General features: G+C 40.1%; 1 protein-coding gene across 2 annotated transcripts in view; it reads right to left on the reverse strand.

Annotated features, from left to right (window-relative positions):
* Positions 1–309: 309 nt before the first annotated feature.
* Positions 310–25,458, reverse strand: part of LOC127449380 (gamma-aminobutyric acid receptor subunit gamma-3) — a 230,782-nt gene continuing 205,633 nt past the window's right edge. Inside the window, exons 6-11 of one of the 2 annotated variants that reach the window (XM_051712746.1) lie at positions 18,863–19,000; positions 9,540–9,692; positions 7,580–7,629; position 6,559; positions 2,568–2,767; positions 310–596 (exon numbers count right to left, since the gene is read on the reverse strand). In XM_051712746.1, the coding sequence (XP_051568706.1) occupies positions 318–596; positions 2,568–2,767; position 6,559; positions 7,580–7,629; positions 9,540–9,692; positions 18,863–19,000 (821 nt within the window). In that variant the 3' untranslated portion in view covers positions 310–317. The remainder of the gene's footprint in view (positions 597–2,567; positions 2,768–6,558; positions 6,560–7,579; positions 7,630–9,539; positions 9,693–18,862; positions 19,001–25,458) is intronic. The other variant, XM_051712747.1, reaches the window with a different exon arrangement.

A 25,458-nucleotide genomic window follows, 5' to 3' on the forward strand; every position in this document is an offset into this window, starting at 1 on the left:
AGGCAAAGATTTCTGCCAGAGAAATGCAACCAGATAAAGAGCTTGTGGCAATGTCCTTCCTGACTATGTAAAAACAGACTGGCTTTAAGGGTTTTGATATCTGTTGAAGCTTTCTGTAGTAGCGTCTAACCCTCATTTTTCAGGAATCTCATCATAATCTACTGCAGAAGTCTTGACTGACCACAGCTGTATTCTGGCAACTGGTATACTCTCTTTTTAACATACCTTGAAAGGTTTTGGTTCAGTTTGTTCTTCATTTCTGCTCAAACAAAACCATAAGTCAAGTTCTTTGCGTCGTGAGGTGTGTGTTGGGAACGCTAAAGATACAAGTAGCCTACCCAGTAGACGATGTTGAACAACAGGAATGAGGTGGGAAAGAAGACACGAGAGTATGCATCTAGTTCCAAAATGTCTATATGCGCACGGCCCTTTCGCCACGATCCATCTTTGCACTCTTCGTAGCAGCAGAAGAAACTTTGGCAGTCTTTTCCATCCAGGCACTCATATACGCAGGCATCATCAAACTCCTGCCAGTACATGGAGTTGTTGAGGGTAATGACTGTGGGAGGAGGCCCCACATCCAGCACGGAGTAGTTCTGTTGGACAAAGACAACATACTGTTACAAGCTGAAGAGCTCTTCATTTGCATTGTGCATCCCAAAACTCATTTTACCAATGCAAATGGAGTCATAAATTTGAAATTGCTTTGCATGTACTGAAGAAAAACATTTCAAACTGTACTCTCAGGCATCTAATCTATGTTGTGAGCAAAACAAATCCTTCAGACTGGGTTGTCAGTCAAAATATAAGATCCTGGCATTTTTATAGAGGTTCCCACTTACTTGAACTAACAGTGTTCTATCCAGTGGGAAAGTCAAGTACAACATCAGTTGTTTTCAAAGGCAGGTACAATGCCTTCAGAATCTCAGAGGCAGTTGTCTATATCCTTACATCCCTTCCTCAGAATCCTTTCAGACACATTACTCTCGCAACGTAAAAATCTCTAACAGCATTCTGCCAGTTTTCTGTTCTTATTGGTGGTTATTCATCTCAACATTGAGACATAACAAGGAAAGCATGGTAATTACAGCACTGAAAGATAATCTATGTGAGAACACCTATAGGGTAGTATTTGTTTTGTGTAAAATTGCGATGTAATTATCCTTGCTTCAAAGTAGAGATAAGATCTAATGAAAATGAGTGATCAGAGAGAGATAAAAAATTTCACCTGCGGAGCCTGCTACTGGAGAAACTGTCTGAATAAAAAGTAAGATGTGCTCGCGCAACCATAATATAGCATCACATTACACAGACAGACAAAGACTAACAACAGCAGCCTAATGAAATCATATTTGCATACAATACCATCTTGAGAGATCCGTCTCAATCAAAAACATTTGGGAGATGGGACTGGGCCAGATGCTGACCTCTATCAGCATATTATGGGTAGTAATGATATACCATATATAAACAGCATAAATTACTACACTGTTATGAAAGAAATAATAGACCTCTGATAGAGGAATTAACACAGTCTGTCACATTGGATGGGCAGGTAATGCTCTCATCTTGGAAAACTACTGATTTAATGGCTTCCCCGACAATGCTAACATCCAGCACACTCTTAGGAAAAAAAGGTACCGTTTAAGGGCTGTCGCTGGGGTGGTACCCTCAAGAGTTGAAGCCTTTTCAGCAAGCATTGCCCATTAACATGTTATACACACATGGGGTATTACGAGAAACATTACATGATATTTATAATCAGTGTTTGAAATGTCACCAACAGAAATGTCTCAATAAAATATCTCATAATGTTTATTAAATGATCTTTTTTATGTTTTGGAATATATAGTTAACTTATAGTTAACAGGCTATAGCCAACTGATTAATATTTGTCAATTTTTGTCTATAAATATATATATTGAGACATTTTATTAGAAATGTCTATTGAGACAGTTCTATTGGTGACATTTCAAATACTGATTATATAAATACAATGTAATGTTTTTTGAAAAGTGAATATTTACTTTTATGTTGTTTGACTGTGTAGAACATCTTTGAATTGTAAATTAGAAAATTATGCTTCCTGCCATCCCAATTCAAATTTCAATTCAATTCAAATTTTCTCTCATAAATTTAAAGGGAGCCAATAGTTCACAGTAAAATAAAAATTATGTCATGATTCACTCACCTTGATGTTGCTCCAACCCTGTATGACTTTTTTCTTGAACACAAAAGGGTATATTAGCCTCAGTCACCATTCACTGCTTGCATCTTTTTCCCATTCAATGAAAGTGAATGGTGACTGAGGTTGTTATTCTGCTGGACATCTCCTTTTGTTTTACATGAAAGAAAGTCATAGGGATTTGAAACAACATGAGGATGAGTAAATGATGACAGAATCTTAATTTCTGGGTGAACTATCCCTTTAAATTTTTAATTTTGCCCCCTGTTGATATCAGAGCATATTATGTTAACACGGAGAAGGAAGCGTCTCTTTCTCATTAAAAAACAGCATAAATTCACAATCTGTGGTTGATTTATTCAGTAGAGAACATGATGCCTACCGATCTTTTTGTCTTGTTGCAGGTTGATCTGCGAGCACTGTAGGAGTAATAATTGAGTGTGGCATACTCCATGAGAGCCGCAAAAACAAACAGGAAACACACAGTGACGAAAAGGTCCATTGCTGTGACATAAGACACTCTGGGTAGTGATGTCCTTGCCACTGTGCTGAGCGTTGTCATGGTTAATACTGTTGTTATTCCTGCATAATCAAAAGATAATATTAGATGGAAATGCTGCAACAAAGGAAATGCACGCTAATGGAAAAATATTAGCTAAATCATCTAAAGTGTATGCTGACATGGTTAGCTGGTGTAAAATGCAGTTTTATATCTCTGCAGAGTACAAAACATCTTTTATAACCTCTAAGCAAATTACATGTGGCATTTTCACCAAGCAGACTTGATTATGCTCCACCGAAGAGCTACACCATTGACGTAGTATTACCAATCACCATACATCACCACTATTGCAAATTATTTTTGTTCAGAAAAAAAAAAAAAAAAATACAATAAAATAATGGTTACACTAATATGTTGTTTTTGTCTTGAATTTGACACATCTCCAGTTGCTGATGTCATTCTCTTGAACTTGGTAGGAACAGAGAAACCCGCAAATTGAAAATGCCACCCACACAAATACCTCGAATCATAGATGCATGCAGACATTCTTAGCTCCACTCTTGCATGGACTTTTAGAGTTGCCTCCGAGATCTAGTGACTGTGCCCCTGTTTTGCAAGGGTTTCTATGGAAACAAGCAAGCTTTGTCTATTTCAGACATACAGTAAATCTCGCACTCCTTTTCTTTTTCCTCTGCTGTTGCTGGCCACAGTGATTACCTGCACCTGTGAGACTGACATCCCCTGATACAGAACTTAGTTAAATGAATGCCTGCCTTCATTAAAAAAAAGCTGTGAATAAACTACAGTATATCTTTCAAAATTGCACTTTTTCATAAACTGTTTTTTTTTTTTTTTTTTTTCTCCATTCTAGTCTCATCAGTTCTCTAATCAGGTTTTAAAATGTTTAAGAATGGCATAATAACTGACTGGATATTAAAACTATTGTGCTGCTGTTTCCTGGTGTCATCAAGGATGGTTTGCAGGTTGAAAATGCTAATAATGATTAGTGTTAGTTAGTATTCTGATTCCTCTTAAAGGTTCATGTTCCATTACTGATTATCCAAATTCTTTTGAGGAAGAAATACACTATATTGCCAAAAGTATTCGCTCACCCATCCAAATAATTGAATTCAGGTGTTCCAATCACTTCCATGGGCACAGGTGTATAAAATGAAGCACCTAGGCATGCAGACTGCTTCTACAAACATTTGTGAAAGAATGAGCCGCTCTCAGGAGCTCAGTGAATTCCAGCGTGGTACTGTGATAGGATGCCACCTGTGCAACAAGTCCAGTCATGAAATTTCCTCGCTACTAAATATTCCACAGTCAACTGTCAGTGGTATTATAACAAAGTGGAAGCGATTGGGAATGACAGCAACTCAGCCACGAAGTGGTAGGCCACGTAAAATGACAGAGCGGGGTCAGCGGATGCTGAGGCGCACAGTGCGCAGAGGTCGCCAACTTTCTGCAGAGTCAATCGCTACAGACCTCCAAAGTTCATGTGGCCTTCAGATTAGCTCAAGAACAGTGCATAGAGAGCTTCATGGAACGGGTTTCCATGGCCGAGCAGCTGCATCCAAGCCATACATCACCAAGTGCAATGCAAAGCGTCGGATGCAGTGGTGTAAAGCACGCCGTCACTGGACTCTAGAGCAGTGGAGACGCGTTCTCTGGAGTGACGAATCACGCTTCTCCATCTGGCAATCTGATGGATGAGTCTGGGTTTGGCGGTTGCCAGGAGAACGGTACTTGTCTGACTGTATTGTGCCAACTGTGAAGTTTGGTGGAGGGGGGATTATGGTGTGGGGTTGTTTTTCAGGAGCTGGGCTTGGCCCCTTAGTTCCAGTGAAAGGAACTCTGAATGCTTCAGCATACCAAGGGATTTTGGACAATTCCATGCTCCCAACTTTGTGTGAACAGTTTGGGGATGGCTCCTTCCTGTTCTAACATGACTGCGCACCAGTGCACAAAGCAAGGTCCATAAAGACATGGATGAGCGAGTTTGGTGTGGAAGAACTTGACTGGCCTGTACAGAGTCCTGACCTCAACCCAACAGAGCACCTTTGGGATGAATTAGAGCAAAGACTGCGAGCCAGGCCTTCTCGTCCAACATCAGTGTCTGACCTTTCAAATGCGATTCTGGAAGAATGGTCAAAAATTCCCATAAACACACTCCTAAACCTTGTGGAAAGCCTTCCGGGAAGAGTTGAAGCTGTTATAGCTGCAAAGGGTGGGCCGACGTCATATTAAACCCTATGGATTAAGAATGGGATGTCACTTAAGTTCATATACGTCTAAAGGCAGATGAGCGAATACTTTTGGCAATATAGTGTATTTAGAAAAAGAAATATAATTCTGATTGGATGTACTTACTGCCCTCAGCAGCTTGTTAACAAATGATGAGATGATTTCACATTTTAGAGAAGATTCTTGAAAAGGTGTGTACACAGATGTTTTTTTTTTTTTTTTTTTTTTACACAATAATCACTCTGATTTAAGTCACACACTGATTTAAGTGCAAATTAACACAGTAACAGATCTTGGCTAATTTCGAGTGGGACATGATGAAACGAATGACCTGGTACAATACGTTTTTCATTCACTAAAAAGAACTGGCTAATAAGAATCATTCTTTAGGGAGGTAGCGCTTTATGTTTTGCAGAGTAAATTCAAAAGAACTGGCTCATAAGAGTCATTCATTTGGGAATCTGACTCCACTGGTAACACTGAAAGTTTTGTGCTCTCTTTTTTACTTTATACTTGTTTTTATTTTTTTTTCAATCCTCTTAACCTTTCATAAGTGAGACAGAAAGCTAAAAAAACACTCAAACTTGGTTTTTTGATGGGCCACAAAGGTTCCTCTAAGGTTCTGATTTTAGCCTCAGGCTATTCCTCAGCAAGGCCCAAATGTTCTTCCACATTCAAAACCTCACAAATACCTCTGACTTAACTATGTACCGTTAGGGACCAAATTGCTTCTTTCAACTAACTAGCCCTAGTTGCTCTCTAAGGCTTTGTTCACACTGCACATATATCCATTCTCAAATCTGATATTTAGAACTGAACTGTCCGCACTGTTATTTTGCAAGTGATCAAAACAGATACATTTGTTCAGACAGTGCTGTCAATATTAGCTAGGCTATATCTACAGTACATAGGTTGCCATAGTGATGACTTAAGCATTAGTGCGACACCAAAAGACATAAGTATGGAAGCCTGCTTCCGCAATGTCTCAATATTTAATGTTTTTAATTTTTTATTTTTTTGATGTGGCGGAAACGGACTTCCATACATAAGAGAGTAGTTGTCATCTTGGAAAAGAGAGGATGGAAAACTGAAAAAATTAGAGGCATTATTGCAGTATATAAACAATATCAATACATAGTGACTGCCACAAGTGAGCGAACATTTGTGAATTCAAACAGATGTAGACACTACTGAGCTTTGTATATGACATTTACAGTGACACTGAATAATGAAGAAAAATTTTGAAATTGGATCTGGTGGTTTAGACTGAGACTAAAATCAGATTTTAAATGGATTTGACCAAATATGGATGTGGTTTGGATCGAATTTCGTAGAATCGTCTTTTGCTGAAAGAGCTATTTATACCTTACCTGACCTTTAAGAAATAACTTGCATTGGTGTAGCTCAATATAGTTAGGTTGGTGTAGTAATATTTGACTTTAACAAAGCCAGTTAAATTTGATGTTATGATAGAAGTAAATTTTTAGGTTATGTGACAATTTATTTTTACACTACGACAACTGAATTCTTTTTAGGCCTAAACTTGACCACTAGCTATTCTTCTGGGTTCTGTCCTAGTCACATACATGTCTAACCAAACATTTCCAAGACTGTGTGCTCAAACCCTTACTCTGTCTCTCCCATGTTGTATCTTGGCCTCCTCTCTCTCTCTGGACTCCATCGATCAACTGGATGCCTTTAAAGCAAATCTCTACTTTTTCTCCTGCTCCCTTTCTGGTGTAATGACTTCTTTTGTCAGACAGTTTAATTGCATTCATCCTTCTTTTTCTTCCCACAGTATGTTGCCAGTTTATTTATTTTCTTCCAAACATAGATTGTGCAGGGCTCTGTCCCTTTCTTCCATAGTTTCTTAGCATTTAGCTGCATGATCTGTGTAGATAACCAGTTTATGCCAATGTGTGATCCTGGTGTTTTGGCCATCACTGATCCTGCTTGTTATCGAGGGAATACTCAGGGAGCACCATCTCAGGCCACACTGATCTGTGCTGTGCTCAGAGCAAATGTAACAAGACAACTTAAGAGTGGTATGCTAAGAATGAATGTTATGTATCAAGTCTTTAGAAATGTACTTTGATAATGTTACTTAATTAATGCAGACACTGCCAGTAAAGAATGAGGGACAAATTCACTAAACAGTGTTGCCACTTTAGCCAAACACCTACCAAAAACTACTATCAGGGCAACAACCTGCGGCTTATTCACAAACTATCCGCAGTCCAACTTGACCAGGTTGCCATATCTCGGTAGTCTGCTGCATTCTCTGCAACCTAGCAACGAGAACCGCCTTGCAAGATGGGTAATTGCACCATATAAATTGCATTCAGCGCGGATTTTTGGGCCATGTTTAAACCATTACCTAATTTGATTAATTCCTTAAGTGAACTGGGTAATAAAACAATGCAGATAAACAGGCTAAAAGTGGGTGCAATTCATTCTTAGTGAATTCACCCCTTAAGTCATAAAAATTAGTGCATAATCCTTGAGCAGCATCTTACATTTAGTATTGTGGAGATAGTCAATGGATATGTAACATCATGGCTTAAACAAAACCACTTCAGGTGTAACTGAAATTAATTGAAAACAACTGATAAAATGGATGAAGAAAAAAAAAAGAGAGAAATTACCTTACAATAGTGACAATAACCAGGACAGGACATGGATTTAAACCAGGAAACTATAAAGAAATGAGTAAAGCAAAAAATAAAATAAAATAAATAAACAGATAAAGGACTTTCCTGAAATGAGAACAAACAGACAAACTAAAAGGTTGACGAATAACTTTCAAGAAAACACAAAGATTGTTTCATGCTTTCTTTTATAAACGCACATTCAATATATAATAACCAAAAACATGCAGACAAAATAGAGAGTGTCCATTTCTGTTTTCATTCTCATGTTTTGAATTTATTTGTGAACTTATTTAGGTGAAATTTTAAACTTTATGTTTCTGAAAAATGCAAAACATTTACAGAAACATATTCTCTTCAGGGGACACACACTGTGAGTATTCATTTAAAGCAGGGGTCTTCAACCATTTTCAGGCCGAGGACAACTTGGCATGTAGAGAGATAGAGCAGGGACCCCTGTTGCATGTTGTCTGAAAACTGAGTGTTGCATTTTATGCTTTTAAAAACTTTTATAAGGTTACTGATAGGCCTATACCTGGAGTCTTCATCTCATGTAATTACCGTTCATTTCTGTAGGAGTAAAACTTTGTGATGAGGAAAAAATGACTGTATGCTCCTTTAATTATGTTGATTTGACAGTCACCGTCAGTGTAGCTTGATAATCACAGTGGTAACTATATATTTAGACATATTACATATACATATACATATTAAGTAAGTATAGGCTATTGTTCTGAAAGCAAAAAGCAACTAATAATACAAGAAACTGTAGGCTGACATCTGCACATGTTCGAGCGTGAGGAGGAAGTGCGAGCGTGAGGTGATCATCTGTGTTCCGCACCTGCTACCGGGTCCTTGAATAACGTATAATGTGCAAGTAAGGGCAGCCGGTGAAGTATCTGGTTCCCCCTAGGGTAAGATGGTGCCCCCCTAGGGAGTTGGTGCCCTACACAGACTGTGGAATGTGCGTATACGAAGCAGCGATACTGTCTTTTGCTCGTGTGCGAGTGATTATCACGAGTGCCGGTGGTGGATCAAACAATAATTTGCGGACCCCCTGCGGTAGGGGTCTGTGGACCCCCTGTTGAAGACCCTTGATTTAAAGGGATCGTTCACACAAAAATGTATATTCTCTCATCATTTACTCACCCTCATCCATCCCTGATGTGTATGACTTTCTTTCTTCTGCAGAACACAAATTAAGATTTTAATAGATGAATATTTCAGCTCTGTAGGTCCACACAATGCAAGTGAATGGGTGCCAAAATTTTGAAGCTCCAAAATCCATATAAAGGCAGCATAAAAATAATCCATATGACTCCAGTGGTTACATCCATGTCTTCAGACATGATATGATAGGTGTGGGTGAATACCAGATCAATATTTTTTTATCATAAATTCTCCTCCCTGCCCATTAGGGGCGATATGCACGAAGAATGTGAATCATCAAAAACAAAAGAAGGAGAACGTGAAAGTGAAGTGGAGATTGACTGAGCAGGGAGGAGAATTTATAGTAAAAAAAGGACTTAAATATTGATTTCTCACTCACACCTATCATATTGCTTCAGAGGATATGGATTTAACCAACAGAGTTGTCTGGAGTACTTTTACATTGACCTTATGTGGAATTTGGAGCTTAAACATTTTGGCACCCATTCACTTGCATTGTATAGACCTACAGAGCTGAAATATTCTTCTAAAAATCTTTGTTTGTGTTCAGCAGAAGAAAGTCATACACATCTGGGATGGCATGAGGATAAGTAAATGATGAGAGATTTTTGGGTGAACAAACCCTTTAAATACTCCCAAAAATGTGCAGTGTGTAAAGGGCCAAAGTAGCTTCAGAATTTTGACAAAATGACTAGGAGTTTAATACTGTTCATTAAAAAACAAACATCAAGTCACATATGGATATATGAATGACACAATTTTGGGTGTCTGGATTCATTTAATGTACCTAGTGCTGTTCTGGCTGGAGTTGCATCTTTTTTTATCCAAAAGGAGACCCAAGACAGAACGACAGTTAGTATGCAGGGGATATAGGTCTGAATTGTGAAGTATCCCATTCGTCTGCTTAGGTCAAAATATACAGTCATCACCACATAGTCACCTGGAAAAAGAATGACAAAAAGATTGCAAATGAAACCTATCTGTACTGGTTAACTAAAACTAGTACAAAGATGAAAACTACAAGTTAAAAATAAAATGAAAACTACTCTGAAACTATAAATGTGCATTACAATACAAATTAAAACTGAAGAGAAAATTACAGTAATACTGTATGTAGGTTTCAAATTTTCAGTCAATGCTGGGTGGTCTGATTTAGTAATTAATCTGCCCCAAGCCTGACTTCTGACTATTGGTGTATTCTGCCAAAAAGAACTGACCACCCAGAAAGGTTGCGTCTAATTAACATGCAAAATAACTAATTGTTTTTGTATTTGGAATTTAGGGGCAGGTCAATCTGAAATCAATGACAATAATTAACCATTGCAGCCTGGTCTCATGAAATATACGTGAGCATTGCAAAGTTTTTGCAAAACTGAAATTACATGCTTCATTACACATTAAAGCAAAAAACGAGGTTGTAATCAGTCGAGGTTTTTAACATGAATTTTAGATGGAGGTTTTAATATGTAAAATGTACCTCCCTAACCTAACTTTACCCTAAACCTAAAAAATAGTGTCCGAAAAAATAAATGAAAGTTTAACAAAACAGACATCCTTACCCTTAACCAACAAATAACCCTAACCGATAGTGTTTTAAAATGCAAATTAAAAAGAAGAAGAAGAAAAAAAAGAAAACAAGTTTTTTCCTGTTGCTTCTATGCCACCTCCAACCACGGCCATTGAGATCAAAGTCCAACGCTCTATCAGGTGAGCTACCAAGCAAGCTAATGACAGGAATAAGTGTGTATATGTTGGTGGGTCTGTAATACAAGTGTTAAAACTTATCGTTTTTCAAATCATGCATTAAAGTAAAAGTGTTCTGATATCATAGCATAGTCGGGTGAGTAATAGAATGAAAAATACGTTTTATAAAATTAAAATCAGCAATTGTACTCATGATTTGTGTGACAATGATTAAAACACACAGTTGTTGTAGCGCCTCTAGTGTTCATTTTAGCAGGAAACTGCAGCAAAACGTAGAAAGTAGCATGTACAAGTCAGTTTGCAAAAATTTTATATAGAGTAACGTTCATTCGATGAGTCCAGGTTGAACCATTGCGTAGCAAAGTGGTTACAGCAAACAATGGTGCAGCTGTTGTAAAGACATTATAAATTAAGATTATCGTATTATTAAGAATCTCATTTAGTTGATCCATATGGCCACAAAACAAACTCTCAAATGCATTTTTAAGACTATATGCTATGTACTACACAAATATGGCAAATCCAACTACTAGTTGTTTTCCGATGTGGGCCATCTGACCCAAGATCTGAGCGGATCCACTTCATGCTGCTGAATCATTAATGCCCTGTATATGCAATAATGATGGTAGTTACAATTTGAGCCAAATGTAGCAGCAATGGCACATTTATAGCCTGTTTCCATGTCAGCAGGTACTGCAGCTATGTTGTTATGACTTTAATGAAAAATTATTTATGTAACATTAAAACTAACTAAAACTAAACTGAACACCAAAATGCGAAACTAATTAAAAATAAAAACTACTGAAATTTAACAGTGTAAAGAGATTTATTTTGGTTGCTAAAAGCTGATTTTTATTAATATTACTCATCCATTCAGGCTATTTGTTTTATCAAGTCCTCTTGTTTTTGAAACAATATATCAAACCATTTAAACCTAAATCATTTTATTTGCTCTGACAACAGAAAACGTCTTGGTTACGTGGAACGGAACCCTGGTTCCCTGAGTGGGAACGAGATGCCGCATAATCACTATGGGACATGTCTGAGTGTCACGTGGTCTAAAGCCCTTATACAATCATGCCAATTTATTGGCTAATGGCACTTAAGCTATGCCCCTAGGGAGCTATGTCACAGGCTCCTTAGAGGCGCTCGCTTTTGTACCATCGAGTCTGCTAGAAAGTATGGCCAGCTCTGCAGCGTCTTGTTCCCACTCAGGGAACCAGGGTTTTGTAGGAATTCGAGCTGCATAATAGCTATGGGAATGATATACAGTCACACCATGCGAACAGTAGCTGCCAACTGTCTAAGCCCATGTGGCAAGCATATAGTGGCGCAGAAGCAAGCTAAAGTGTTTGAATAAAAAGAAGGAATTATGAGTTTACTCCTGTTCCAACAGAGAGAACCTTGGAAGTGGGAGTCAAACCCTCGTCCAGATTATAAAATTTAACAAATGTATGAGGAGAGGACCACCCTGCCACCATACAAACGTCCTCCAAGGATGCACCTCTAGCCAAAGCCCATGAGGATGCCATGCTCCATGTAGAATCCTTGTAGAATAGGCTCAAATACCCGAAGGTGAAGGTAAACTGTGCACTTCGTAGGCACTTGAAATTACATCAATAAGCCAATGAGAGTCTTTGCTTGGACACCGAAATACCCGTTGCGGCCACTAAAGCACACAAACAACTGCTCTGACTTATGCCACTGTCTAGTACCTTCAACATAAACTCGCAGCACACAAACTGGGCAAAGCATATGTAAACTTTCATGCTCCTCCGACTCAAATGGGGGAGGATAGAAAGCCTGAAAATGAATGGTTTTTTCAGGCTTTCTATGACATTGAAATAACCTTGGGCAAGTAGCCCAAAACGAGGTCTTAATACGACCCTTGAACACCCTAGTGCAAAATCCATACATAAGGGATTGACAGGATCGACAGGGCATGCAAATTACTGACTCTCTTAAACAATGCCAATGCCACTAGCTGGGCCATTTTAGGAGTCAAAAACATATCAGTGACTGTTGTCAAGGGCTCGAACAGAGCACCCGAGAGCGCTTCTAAAACAACAGATAAATCCCATAAAGGAACGCGGATGGGACGAAAAAGTCTAAGCCTGCATACCCTGCGCATAAAATGAGAAACAAGAGAATGTCTACCAACAGAGACTCCATTGATAAGCACGTACTCAGCCACTATAGCAGCAACATAGACTTTAAGCATTGCCAGGCAACCCCTGCCCCGAATTGCTCCTGCAAAAATTCCAGCACTGCACCAACAGATCAATGAACTGGATTTTCACCCTTTGCTGTACACCAAGAAGCAAAAATACGCCACTTGAACGTATAAAGTCTCCTATTTAATGGAGTTCTAGCATTTAGAATGGTATCAACCACAGTGGGGGATAACCCATCATTCAAAAGAGTGCCCCATTGAGGGGCCATACCCATAACTTCCACAAGTCTGGCTGGGGGTGCCAAATGCTGCCCCGAACCTGAGACATCATGTCTGTTCTGACTGGAATCTCCCAAGACACTTTCTCCAGGTGAAAGACCAGAGTCGAAAACCATACTTGCGATGACCAAAAGCTGAACCTGATCCTCCTGAACTCTCTGCAGAACTGCGTGCAGCAGACTGATCAGTGAAAATGCGTAAAGACGCGCTGTCAGCCACTGATGCACCAATGCACGGCTCGTAGGGACAGCACATTGTCCCGTGCCCACAGAAGAATGTGACGTGCCAGCCTCAGCATGGCATGAGGGCGCACACCTCCCTGGCGATTGATATAGGACACCACCGTCCTATTGTCTGACCGGACGAGGACACGGATGTCCTGAATTTCCGGGAGGAAAAACTTTAATGCCAGCAGCACCATGAACATTTTCAGACAATTTATGTGCCAAAATTGCAGCTGGCCCGCCCAAACTCCATAGGCTGGACAACCCTCATACAAAGAGCCCTAACCCGTGGAGAAAGCGTCTGTCTTAATAACCTTGTGGCAACACACCTGTCCCAACGGAATGCCCGATATCAGAAGGTGGGTCCATTTCCATGGTAACAGAGTTTGGTAGCACCCACGCGTCACTTTGAAGAGACGGGACACATGCATCAGTGGTTGAAGTAACTTTGTGTAGATCGTGAAACACGTTCAGTGGAAGGACAGCAGAAGCCGCAATCATGAGCCCCAAAAGCCTGTGAAACGTTCTCGCAGAGAGAACGCGTCCCACTCTGAACATCGCTAGACACTGGCGAAAAGACGAATATAAGCTGGAGACAGATGCGCCTGCATCGCCTGCGAATCCAGCTACACCCCTAGAAACAGAGTCTGTTGCCCTGGCAACAGAACACTCTTGTCTAGGTTTACATGCATCCCTAGATTGTTCAAATGGCTGAGAACATGGGTTCTGCAAATTATTGTTTGATCCACCACTGGCACTCGTGATAATCACTTGCACACGAGCAAAAGACAGTATCGCTGCTTCGTATACGCACATTCCACAGTCTGTGTAGGGCAGCCAAAGTCTCTGAGTGGGCTAACACCAACCAATCGTCGAGATAATTCAAAACATGGATGCCTTGAAGCCTCAAGTGTGTCAAAGCTGCATCCATGCATTTTGTGAAAGTGCATGGTGCCAGAGCAAGATCCGAATGGAAGGACGCAAAATTGATACGCTTCCTCCTGAAAGCATTGACATTCATTTGTCTCAAATTCAAACATCTCACATCCAGAATGGGACGCAAGCCGGCATCTTTTTTCGGGACCAGAAAATATCATCTATTGCCCCTTTTTCTAAGAGAGAGTGAATTTCCTGAATCAAAAACGAGGCTTCCTGAGCAGAAACTTCTGTCGGAACAACCCCATAGAATACTGGCGGAGCGCGTCTGAATTGAATTACATAACCATGCTTTATCGTTTGAAGTACCCAGTTTGAAATGCCCTTCAGCTGCTGCCAAGCCGACAGACGAGCAGACAGAGGGATTAATGCATGGCTCTTGCCTGCAGTGTGACCTGTAACCACTAGATGGCACACTTGGCTTACTTTTGGTGACTAACCCAGAACCAGCTGCACAGCGGTGGGAAGCCTTTGCTCCTCCAATTCTGTGGCTGGTTGAAGGGAATTTTATAATGTTTTTGCCTTTATTGTATTTAGGCATAAATGATGAGCACCCTGAAATGTATCTACAGCAGGGATGCTGACAGAATAAACCTTTTCCCTGGTATTTTGAATGGGGAAAAGTTTATGAACATTGGGGGGAATATTTATTAGAGAAAACTGGTTCACCACAACAGCTCCAGCATGTCCAACAGTGTGTCCAGTGGAAAACTCAACCCGATACTGTCCGAAGGGCAAACAGGAACGACACAAATATGTTTGTACGGTTCATTTTCGTTCACTGAATGTGGGCTTGCCCTTTGTTTCACTGTAAGTCTGTCAGGCTCGCTTCTGGTGTCCTGCCGGCCATTTAAAAAGGGCCAGGCCGGGGGCCTGGGTAGCTCAGCGAGTAAAGACGCTGACTACCACCCCTGGAGTCGCGAGTTCAAATCCAGGGCGTGCTGAGAGACTCCAGCCAGGTCTCCTAAGCAACCAAATTGGCCTGGTTGATAGGGTAGGTAGAATCACATGGGGTAACCTCCTCTTGGTCGCTATAATGTGGTTTGCTCTCGGTGGGGCGTTTGGTGAGTTGTGCGTGGATGCCGTTGAGAATAGCGTGAGCCTCCACACGCACTACATCTCCGCGGTAACGTGCTCAACAAGCCACGTGATAGCATACGCAGATTGATGGTCTCAGATGCAGAGGCAACTGAGATTTGTCCTCTGCTACCCGGATTGAGATGAGTCACTACGCCACCATGAGGACTTAGAGTGCATTGTGGATTGGGCATTCCAAATAAGGGAGAAAAGGAGAGAAAAAAGGGCCAGGCCAACATACAAACACCTACGCGGATGTGCCCATAATGGTGGGAATGAACGACAACTCCAATCCTTCTGAGGGGGTGCAAAACTCGTGTTCGTGCCTTATGCGGCTCTCTGGTGGGACATTGCGAGGATACCGAATGTGAACGCACCAGAGCTACAGTGGAATTTTCTCTCTCTCTGCGATGAAGCATCTGCTGGATTGAGGCAGTCTGCTATTTCACAGCACGGAATTTTTCCACCACCGACTGGACTGCATCGCTTTCATTAGAAAGGCCTTGTCCTTGTTATGAATATCCATGAGTATAAGCCACAGATAGCGTTCCGCCACCATGAGGCCCACCATATTCCAACCAACAGCACGAGCAATGTGTTTGGTGGCTCTCAGCACCAAATCAGAAGCTCAGTGTAGTTCCATGATGGATGTAGTTCCATGATGGCCTCAGCATCCAGCCCAGCTCCCTCATCTAAATCCCGTGTGCAAAGCCAAAACTGCCTGACCCGAAGCCTTGTAGGCCTTGCTCAACAAGGATGACGTCACCCTGCATGGCTTCGAGGGAAGAGTAGGCCTCATTTTTCCATGTGGACAGAGATGGGCAGCCAGCGTCTCTTCTATCGCCGGGACCGAAGTATATCCGTGGTCGGAAGCTCGACACACATTAGAAAATTCATAGGCTGACTGATTTGTAATCCTGGCTGAGTAAGGTTGATTCCATGACTTTGAAATCACATGATGAAGGTCCAGGGAAAAAGGGAGCAGCCTACGAGGCGTAACTGTGCATTGGCCCGCTATAAACCGGTCATCCAAGATCAATTTACGATCATCTGACTGCGTTTCATCCAGCCAGTCCAAGTGCAATTTCTCCACTGAACATGTAATAAACTCCAGCAACTCCGTATAAGATATCGAAGGTCTGGAAATCCGACCGCTAGGAGGCAAGGCTTCAGCCTGGCCGCCAGCAAAATCTTCAGAATCCGACGCCGCCATAGACATTGCATCCTCATCCTCAGCACTGAAGGAAACTGCTGTGCGGGCCTCAGGGCTAGGACACAAGTGCCTTTATGTAAATTCCATGGGAGAACGCAGAGAAGAATCTGAGGAGAATGACAGAGAGAACCGTAGGTCGGCCTGCTGCTCAGCTCCCATCTCCTCCCACAGGCCAAGTGGCGCTGGCAGACACGTGGCCCGCACCAGCTTGCGGCTTGACCAAATTTCCAAAGGAGGCAAGCCTTTTGCAGAGCATCCTGACATTCATTAAATCACACTGCAGGCAATCTGAACCCTCCAACGTGGCGAATCCCCAGACAGGCAACCCACATGTCATGGGAATCTTCATCGATGATAAACCGTGTGCGCGGAGGTTAGCATTTCTTAAACTCCATCCTGTGTTGCCACTCAAATGGGAGAATAATAACGATCCTCGCTTCGATGTGAGTCGCTAGTACAACACGGGCCAGACGAGATTGTGCACTGAAGAACAGAAAATCTGACTCGATGGCATGAAAGCGAGCACCTTTATGGAGCCTGTGATGTATCTCCCTAGGAACATCGCTTAAGCGCCATCAGCCAATAAACTGGCGTGGTTGTATAAGGGCTTCAGACCACGTGACACTCAGACGTGTCCCATAGCCATTACGCAGCTCAAGTTCCTATGAAAGGGAACAATGGTGACTTTACATTAGGGTTCTTACTGAAAATTATGGGTGAGTGAGATCCATTGTAACCCAAACGACAAGCAATCCTATAAATCACTGAGTCTACCTTCACAACGTTTTATATAACAACAAAAAACACTCTAATAACTAAACTTTAAGTACATATTTTTTGACAAACATTGTGTTTATTAGCAAGTATAATCGTTCTCAAATGTGAAGGTCGTTCAACTACTCTTCTGTTTTTGAAAAGCCATCTTATTTTCTTTCATTTGGACAACCAACATTGAAAATACCCTGACACTCACTTAGATTAAATTATGGATAATATTTTCCTCATCCATTGGCAGGTTGACATTTTATATATTTAAAGGCTTTTTCAGGGTTTATATAGAACAGAAAGAATAAGTGTGAGTGTAGAAAATACAACATGCAAAATCTCTTGATTCAAGAAATATTCTTTTCAGACAATAGTGAGGGCTTTGTGTTCAGGAACCATCCTTCAGATGAGACATTAAGCTGAGGTCCTGACTCTCTGTGGTCATTAAAAATCCCAGGACACTTCTCGTAACGAGTAGAAGGTGTAAACCAAATTCCCCCATTAGCCCTTATCAATCATGGCCTCCTAATAATCCACATCCATAAACTGGCTCTGTTACCCTACTCTCTCCTCTCCGCCAACGATGTGGAGGCCCCAGGCAATTACCTGCTGCTAAGTATTTAGTGAATGACTACATGTGTTGCAGCTAAACAGTCTTCTAAATCCGGTCATTATTTATTTACAATAGTGGTGTATTTGGTTGCATTGAGAGGTTTTGTGTTTGAAATGTTTGAAACCATCTGTCCTCTTTTATGTGGCACTGACACTGTGAACCTTTTCTGTCAGTCATCATTATTGTTTTCTCACTTGACATTCTGTAGAGGTGTCAAGATTTAACATTCATTCAATGGTAATTAGGTTGATCTATTTTCACAGGCTGAGAAAAAGCAGAGTATGAAATCTTGCAAATAACCAGACAAAGGCATTTGTTTTGCCTGTTTATTCTTTGTTTGTTTTTTTATGGGAATGAAACAATTCTGTGAGACTTTCAGTCTCTTCAATGGGTTGTACAGTTGGTTAAAGTGTTTATGGATCATTCTGTTGATGAAACACGAAAAAAAAAAAGAAATATTTCTAAGAAATTTCAGTAGGAAAAAACTCCAGACAAAATGAGTAGTGGAAAATTAGATGTGATCTAGGAGCTTTTTGATAGCTGTATACAGTGCATGTCATTGAAGGAAGGGTAAGTCTATCTATTACAACCTCGTTTTCATTCCTGTAAAAAAATCAAAGATGGAGCTACTGTGAATAAGGTCTATCGGTCTACACTTATATTCAAGACTTAAATTCAGCCAAGCTAAAACTTGTTTTTCACATGCAGAAAATGTGGTAGATGTAATAGAAAACCCCAAATCAGGTTTCTGGGTAATGTTTAGGCTGTTTAAAGCTGTTTTTGTTTTTTTTGTTTGTTTGTTTTTTTCTCCACAGAAAGGAACTATAATATAACATCGATTTGCAGCAAAAAATGCTGCCCCATTCCAGTTGAATAGATTTGGTATTTGAATCTACTAAGAGTAACTAAGCCCTGAGAAAATGCCACCCAAAAGCTAAAACATGGTGCTTTAGCATATGTGACATTTAAACAACCTACAATCCCTCTCACCAAGTTTCTAGCCACAAAACATGTACTATAATTGTTCATCAAGATCAATGTCTAATAAATAATCACAGTTCTCTCATTGACTTTAATATCAATTCCAAATAAACCTATATACAATAGAGCAGCAGAAAGCAATTACCTGCTGTTGTCTTAATTATGTCTGTGGTGTTCCTCAAGCCCATGAAGTCAAACTGATAAAGTCTCCATAACTTCTGATCAGCAGCCTCCACAGAGTTCTTTCTCCACTTGTAAATCATTTCATCTCGTGGGTATCCATCTGTAATTACAAAGAGCAGAAGCCAGTGACCTCTAGTGCCCCCTTTACTTGTGATGGATGCCCGAGTGCAGCCCAGTGTTAGCCAGGGAAACTGCAGCTCAGACCATGCTAGTAAAACACAGATCACAGGCACAGGAAAGACGGATGCAGAAAGAGAGCAAGTAAATGAGGAGTTTAGTTCGATTATACAAAGCATCTGTCTTAGTGCTGACACCCAACCTCTCGATATAGGTCTCTTGTGCACAATTTGTGGCCCAGAAAAGGTTTTTTTAAACTTGTGGATTTTTTACTTGTCGTCTCCTAAACATTGGGAACTTTAATCTTAAAATTGATCTGTGATGCTGCACTAGCATTAATTATAAACAAATATATAATAAAAAATGGTAACACTTTACAATAAGGTTCCATTCATTAACATTAGTAAATGTATAAGGTATTAGGTATCATGAACAAACAATGAACAATATATTTTTTCAGCAATTATTAATCTTTGTTAATGTTAGTTAATACAAATAAAATTGTTCATTGTTAGTTCATAGTGCATAAACTAATGACATTGGTGTGCCATTTTTTTCCTCAAAAAAGCTAGACTTCAGATGACTTTTCAAATGTGACCTGCCCCATCATTTTGAGTCACTGTGGCACAGAAACACATTTATATGCACCGAAGTAAATGTTTAGCTTTCTAATGATATAATTATTATGTTTCTAACCTAAGACATTGTCGAAATGGCTAAGTTTGTGCATGAAACTCTAAATGGCACAAGCTGATAGGTTCTTTAAAATTGTTATCTGTTAGCCAATCAGTTCGCTCACATGTTATATGTAAAGCCAATCAGTTCACATGTGTGAGCTGATAGGTCCTTTGACATGTAATAAGGTAGCTAGTCTAAAAGGGATGTGCATGGACAGTCAACATTCGGTCAATCGTTCAATGCGCCACTATTCGAATATCAAAATCACAATTTGGTTATTCTACACGTGCAATAGATGTCTTCATCCTGATCTGAGCTCAACGAGTTCCGAAAAACCGTCATGTTTTCCAGCCGAGTTTGGGTCAGTTTTTCAAGTGGCCTAAAGGGCGAGTTAGGGGCTGTTCAGACATGCTTTTGTGTGCGTTTTTCTATTTTACATCAGCGATACTGACACGTGCTGGACAGACGTCTTTGACTGTTGCACTGAATCTCACTTTTTTTTATTTCAGCGCCTTGTGCAGGATTGCTGCATTTTTAGACACAGAGTAAAGTTAAAAAGACTTTAATTTTAGTTAAAATCAAAGCACCTCGAAGAGGCTATTTAACCGCAGCAGGGGGACTCCACGCACATGACAATACATGCATTCTCTCCCTCACAGAAATGTGAAGCTACCCGTGCAGAGTGCATATACTGGCAATGACGGTTTGATTATTTTAGTTTGACTTTAATGTGTGATTTTATTATTTGAAGATGTTTCTGTTGTGCTATTTAGCTCACTGTGCACCTTATTTGCTGCTGTTCTGAGTAGTGTTTAAGGAAATTCCATTTCAATAAACATTCTTTATTCCCGCATCCCGACTCCAGACGAAGAACTCGATTAACAGTTCATGAAACCTCGTGGTTAACTGAATGTTAAAAATGGTAACCGTGCACATTCCTAGTAACCAAACAACTTGAGGACTCTCTCTCTGCCTAACAATTTGCTCAGTTTGCAAGTAAGCCGGTTTCACTGCACCGCTGTGAGAGTTTTCTCTGAAACACTCCACCTCTCCAGATTCACATGTCTAGACCTGCTACATGGTTATTGTCTTTCTGTTTAATTGTGCAGCAGCATCTTATACACATTTTGTGTTTTTCTAATTGTGCAGCAGCAGCAGCAGGAACATGTCCACATGCTTGACCCAGTATGTATGTAAACTCAGCAAAAAAAGAAACGTCCTCTCACTTTCAACTTTTATTTTCAGAAAATTTAACGTGTACATATTTGTATGAACATAAAAAGATTCAACAACTAAGACACAAACTGAACAAGTTTCACAGACATGTGACTAACATAAATTGAATAATGTGTCCCTGAACAGGGGGGGGGGGCGGGGTGTTTCAAAATCAAAAGTAACAGTCAGTATCTGGTGTGGCCACCAGCTGCATTAAGTACTGCAGTGCATCTCCTCCTCATGGACTGCACCAGATTTGCCAGTTCTTGCTGTGAGATGTTACCCCACTCTTCCACCATGGCACTTGCAAGTTCCCGAACATTTCTGGGGAGAATGACCCTAGCCCTCACCCTCCGATCCAACAGGTCCCAGATGTGCTCAATGGGATTGAGATCCGGGCTCTTCGCTGGCCATGGCAGAACACTGACATTCCTGTCTTGCAGGAAATCACGCACAGAACGAGCAGTATGGCTGGTGGCATTGTTATGCTGGAGGGTCATGTCAGGATGAGCCTGCAGGAAGGGTACCACATGAGGGAGGAGGATGTCTTCCCTGTAAAGCACGGCGTTGAGATTGCCTGCAATGACAACAAGCTCAGTCCGATGATGCTGTGACACACCGCCCCAGACCATGACAGGCCCTCCACCTCCAAATCAATCCCACTCCAGAGTACAGGCCTTGGTGTAACGCTCATTCCTTCGATGATAAATGCGAGTCCGACCATCACCACTGGTGAGACAAAACCACGACTCGTCAGTGAAGAGCACTTTTTGCCAGTCCTGTCTGGTCCAGCGAAGGTGGGTTTGTGCCCATAGGTGATGTTGTTGCCGGTGATGTCTGGTAAGGACCTGCCTTACAACAGGACTACAAGCCCTCAGTCCAGCCTCTCTCAGCCTATTGCGGACAGTCTGAGCACTGATGGAGGGATTGTGCGTTCCTGGTGTAACTCAGGCAGTTGTTGTTGCCATCCTGTACTTGTCCCGCAGGTGTGATATTCGGATGTATCGATCCTGCGCAGGTGTTTTTACACATGGTCTGCCACTGTGAGGAAGATCAGCTGTCCTTCATGTCTCCCTGTACTGCTGTCTTAGGTGTCTCACAGTACGGACATTGCAATTTATTGCCCTGGCCACATCTGCAGTCCTCATGCCTCCATGCAGCATGCCTAAGGCACATTCACGCAGATGAGCAGGGACCCTGGGCATCTTTCTTTTGGTGTTTTTCAGAGTCAGTAGAAAGGTCTCTTTAGTGCCCTAAGTTTTTATAACTGTGACCTTAATTGCCTACCATCTGTAAGCTGTTAGTGTCTAAAAGGCCATTCCACAGGTGCATGTTCATTAATTGTTAATGGTTCATTGAACAAGCATGTAAAACATTGTTTAAACCCTTTACAATAAAAATCTGTAAAGTTATTTGTATTTTTACAAAATTATCTTTAAAATACAGTGTCCTGAAAAAGGTAAGTTTCTTTTTTTGCTGAGTTTATATGTTCTAGCAGCAGCAAGTCTATGTACTTGCTCTGCAGCAGCAGCAGCATAGCAGATGTAGTCTGCCAAGACCAAAATCCTACAAATATGTCATACCTACATTAACATGCTAAATCTTTCTGAGAGTTGTCATGACTAAAATATAATAATTTAACCATTGCCTGATATAATCATTTAAATGCTTTTCATGCTACTAAAGTGACAAAGTGACTCTGGGAAAATGATAGCAGGTCACATATATATAGTGCGATATAGTGCACAGACCATGTGGAGTTTTTGGGGGGTTGTTATTAGAGCTTAACAGACAGGGTCATTATGAAATTTACATTTACATTTAGTCATTTAGCAGATGCCTTTATCCAAAGTGACATACAAATGAGGAACATAATAAGAAATTTGTCATACAAAAGTCAACAATAGCTTCAGTATCGTACTGCCAAGTTCTCAAAGTGGCTGGAGTGGTATAGATCCTAGCACAGAAGAAAGAGACAGACAAGGATTTTTTTTTTTTTTAATTGTTAAATCAAAAATGTTAAATAATTACAAATATTGTTGTACGGTAAAAGCTACATAAAGACTTTGATTAAAAAAAAAAAAAAAAAAATGTGTTTCACCAAAAAAAAAAAAAATTTGTTTTATAAATAACAGCATATGTGTTTGGAATGATATGAGGGTGAGCATATAATTTTCATTTTTGGGTGAACGTTTCATTTCTAACCTCTTATTTTCTAAACTGCCCAAGGACAATTAAGAGAGTTCCCGCCAATAACAAGAGAGCACTCTATGATAACTGAGTGGAAATTCAAATCATGCACTCACCCAGACAGTGTCATTAATAAAACAGCATGATTAGATTTCCACACAAATACATATTAATTCTGTTGACAGAGGGTTAAATGGTAATCATGCCTAATAGCCATCTGAGGCAATTGTGATTCTCTTAACAGATTAAGTGCACTAAATATGGAAAGAAGAAGCCCCCTTTTAATTGCTAATTGTTTTCTTTTTTGATAAATTACATCAAAATTCTCCTTAAGATGGTCGTGACCACAAACAGTTGACATTTTACACTGGCAAATGAGAAGAAATATGGATTTCTTTATTCTTTAAATCAGCAGACAGATGATGTGTTATTTAATTAATTACACAGCAATTTGTGCTGTTAATATATTAAAAAACAGTATGGCTGCTTGGACCTTGTCATACTAAGCCTAAACACACTACGAGAATGGATCCTAGGGTATCTGTATCTGCAAACAGTTGATTTAGTCAAGTCTGGACAGATCATGTTACCCCTCACTGACAATGACCCTAACAAAAACTGTTTGAAAATACCAAAAATATGTTAGATGTGTTACCTTAACTATTATCACCCTCATAACAATAGCAATGACCTAAAATGCTGCAACAACACACAGAACAAATCACAACAACAGCTCACAGAAGTATGTATTTTCATATCTACATTATGCAATAAATGTCCTTTATTGCTGTACTGTATCTCTAATGCACTGAACAAGCTACCTATTGGTTTTATTGTATGCTCAAATATAACTCTGTATTTTGGAGGGAATACAGAACTCTGTGGGCTAATTTAGCCACAGCTGGTGTGTGTCAGAATAAACACCTGTTGGACATCCATTAAATTCATAATCCCATTCATTGGCACTAGGGTGAATACCAGGGAGCAGTAACCAGTAAATACATGCAGGGGTTAAAGCAAATGAGAAACAGTGCTCTATTAATTGGCACAGGAATAAGATGAAAAATCATCTCTTACACTGGGAAAATCCTGTTGTGCCAGCCGTGTGAACTGTGAGACATAATTAATTAATTAACTTCTTGGCTCAATCAAACATAAAAGAGTAGCAAGGTATTAGCAAAAGAGTTTCAGCTGAAGGAATACTTCACCCAAAAAAATTAAATTAAGTCATTATTTACTCACCATTATATCAGTCCTAGCCCACATGCTAATTTTTTAATGAGTAATCTTCACTTAGCTCTTTTCCATGCAAAACCTGTTCATTTTGACTGTCTTTCAACCTCCAAAGGACAAAACAAACAAAAAAAAGAAACGAAAATCACTACAAAGTAGTCCATATGCCTTGTGCACTATATTCCAAGTTTTCTGAAGTCTTACAATAGCTTTGTATGAGGAATATACTTAAATGTATGTCATTATTCACTGGTGATCTTCTAATCCTCCAGTGAGCTGTTAACTCGAGAACTGCTGCAACTAGATGATTGAATTGAACATGAACTGGATCAGTACCATTTGTGAACAAATCATTCTTCTGAGCTGGTTCTTTTCACAGAAATGGTTGATCTAGTTCATAAATTGGATGCAATGATCCATTCACAAATCGAACTGATCAGATTCTCGAGTCAAACTTACTTGACTCAATGATCCTCTCTGGAGTGGAAGATTGTGAGCAAATAATGACTTGCATTCCACATATAAAGCTACCGTATGACTTCAAAAGACTTGGAATATAATGCAAATCTCATATGAACTACTATTATGGTACATTTTTGGAGCCTGACAGACGTGGTCACTATGAACAAGTTTTATAGAAAAGAGCACTGTTAAAGGGTTAGTTCACCCAAAAATGAAAATTCTCTCATTATTTACTCACCCTCATGCCATCCCAGATGTGTATGACTTTCATTCTTCTGCTGAACACAATCAAAGATTTTTTAGAAGTATTTCTCAGCTTTTTAGGTCCATACAATGTAAGTGAATGGGTGCCAAAATGTTTAAGTTCCAAAATCCACATAAGGGCAAAATAAAAGTACTCCAGACAGTGAGAAACAGATCAATGTATAAGTCCTTTTTTTTACCTATAAATTATCTTCCCTGCTCAGTCAATTTCCACTTTACTTTCACTTTCTCACTCTCCTTCTATTTTTGGTGATTCATATCCTTCTTGCATATCGCCAAAAATGACTTGATCTGTTTCTCACCCACACCTATGATAACGTGTCTGAACACATGGATTTAACCACTGGAGTCATATGGATTATTTTTATGCTTCCTTTATGTAGATTTTGGAGTTTCAAC

This window comes from Myxocyprinus asiaticus, chromosome 12 (assembly GCF_019703515.2).
Source record: "Myxocyprinus asiaticus isolate MX2 ecotype Aquarium Trade chromosome 12, UBuf_Myxa_2, whole genome shotgun sequence".
NCBI lineage: Eukaryota > Metazoa > Chordata > Actinopteri > Cypriniformes > Catostomidae > Myxocyprinus > Myxocyprinus asiaticus.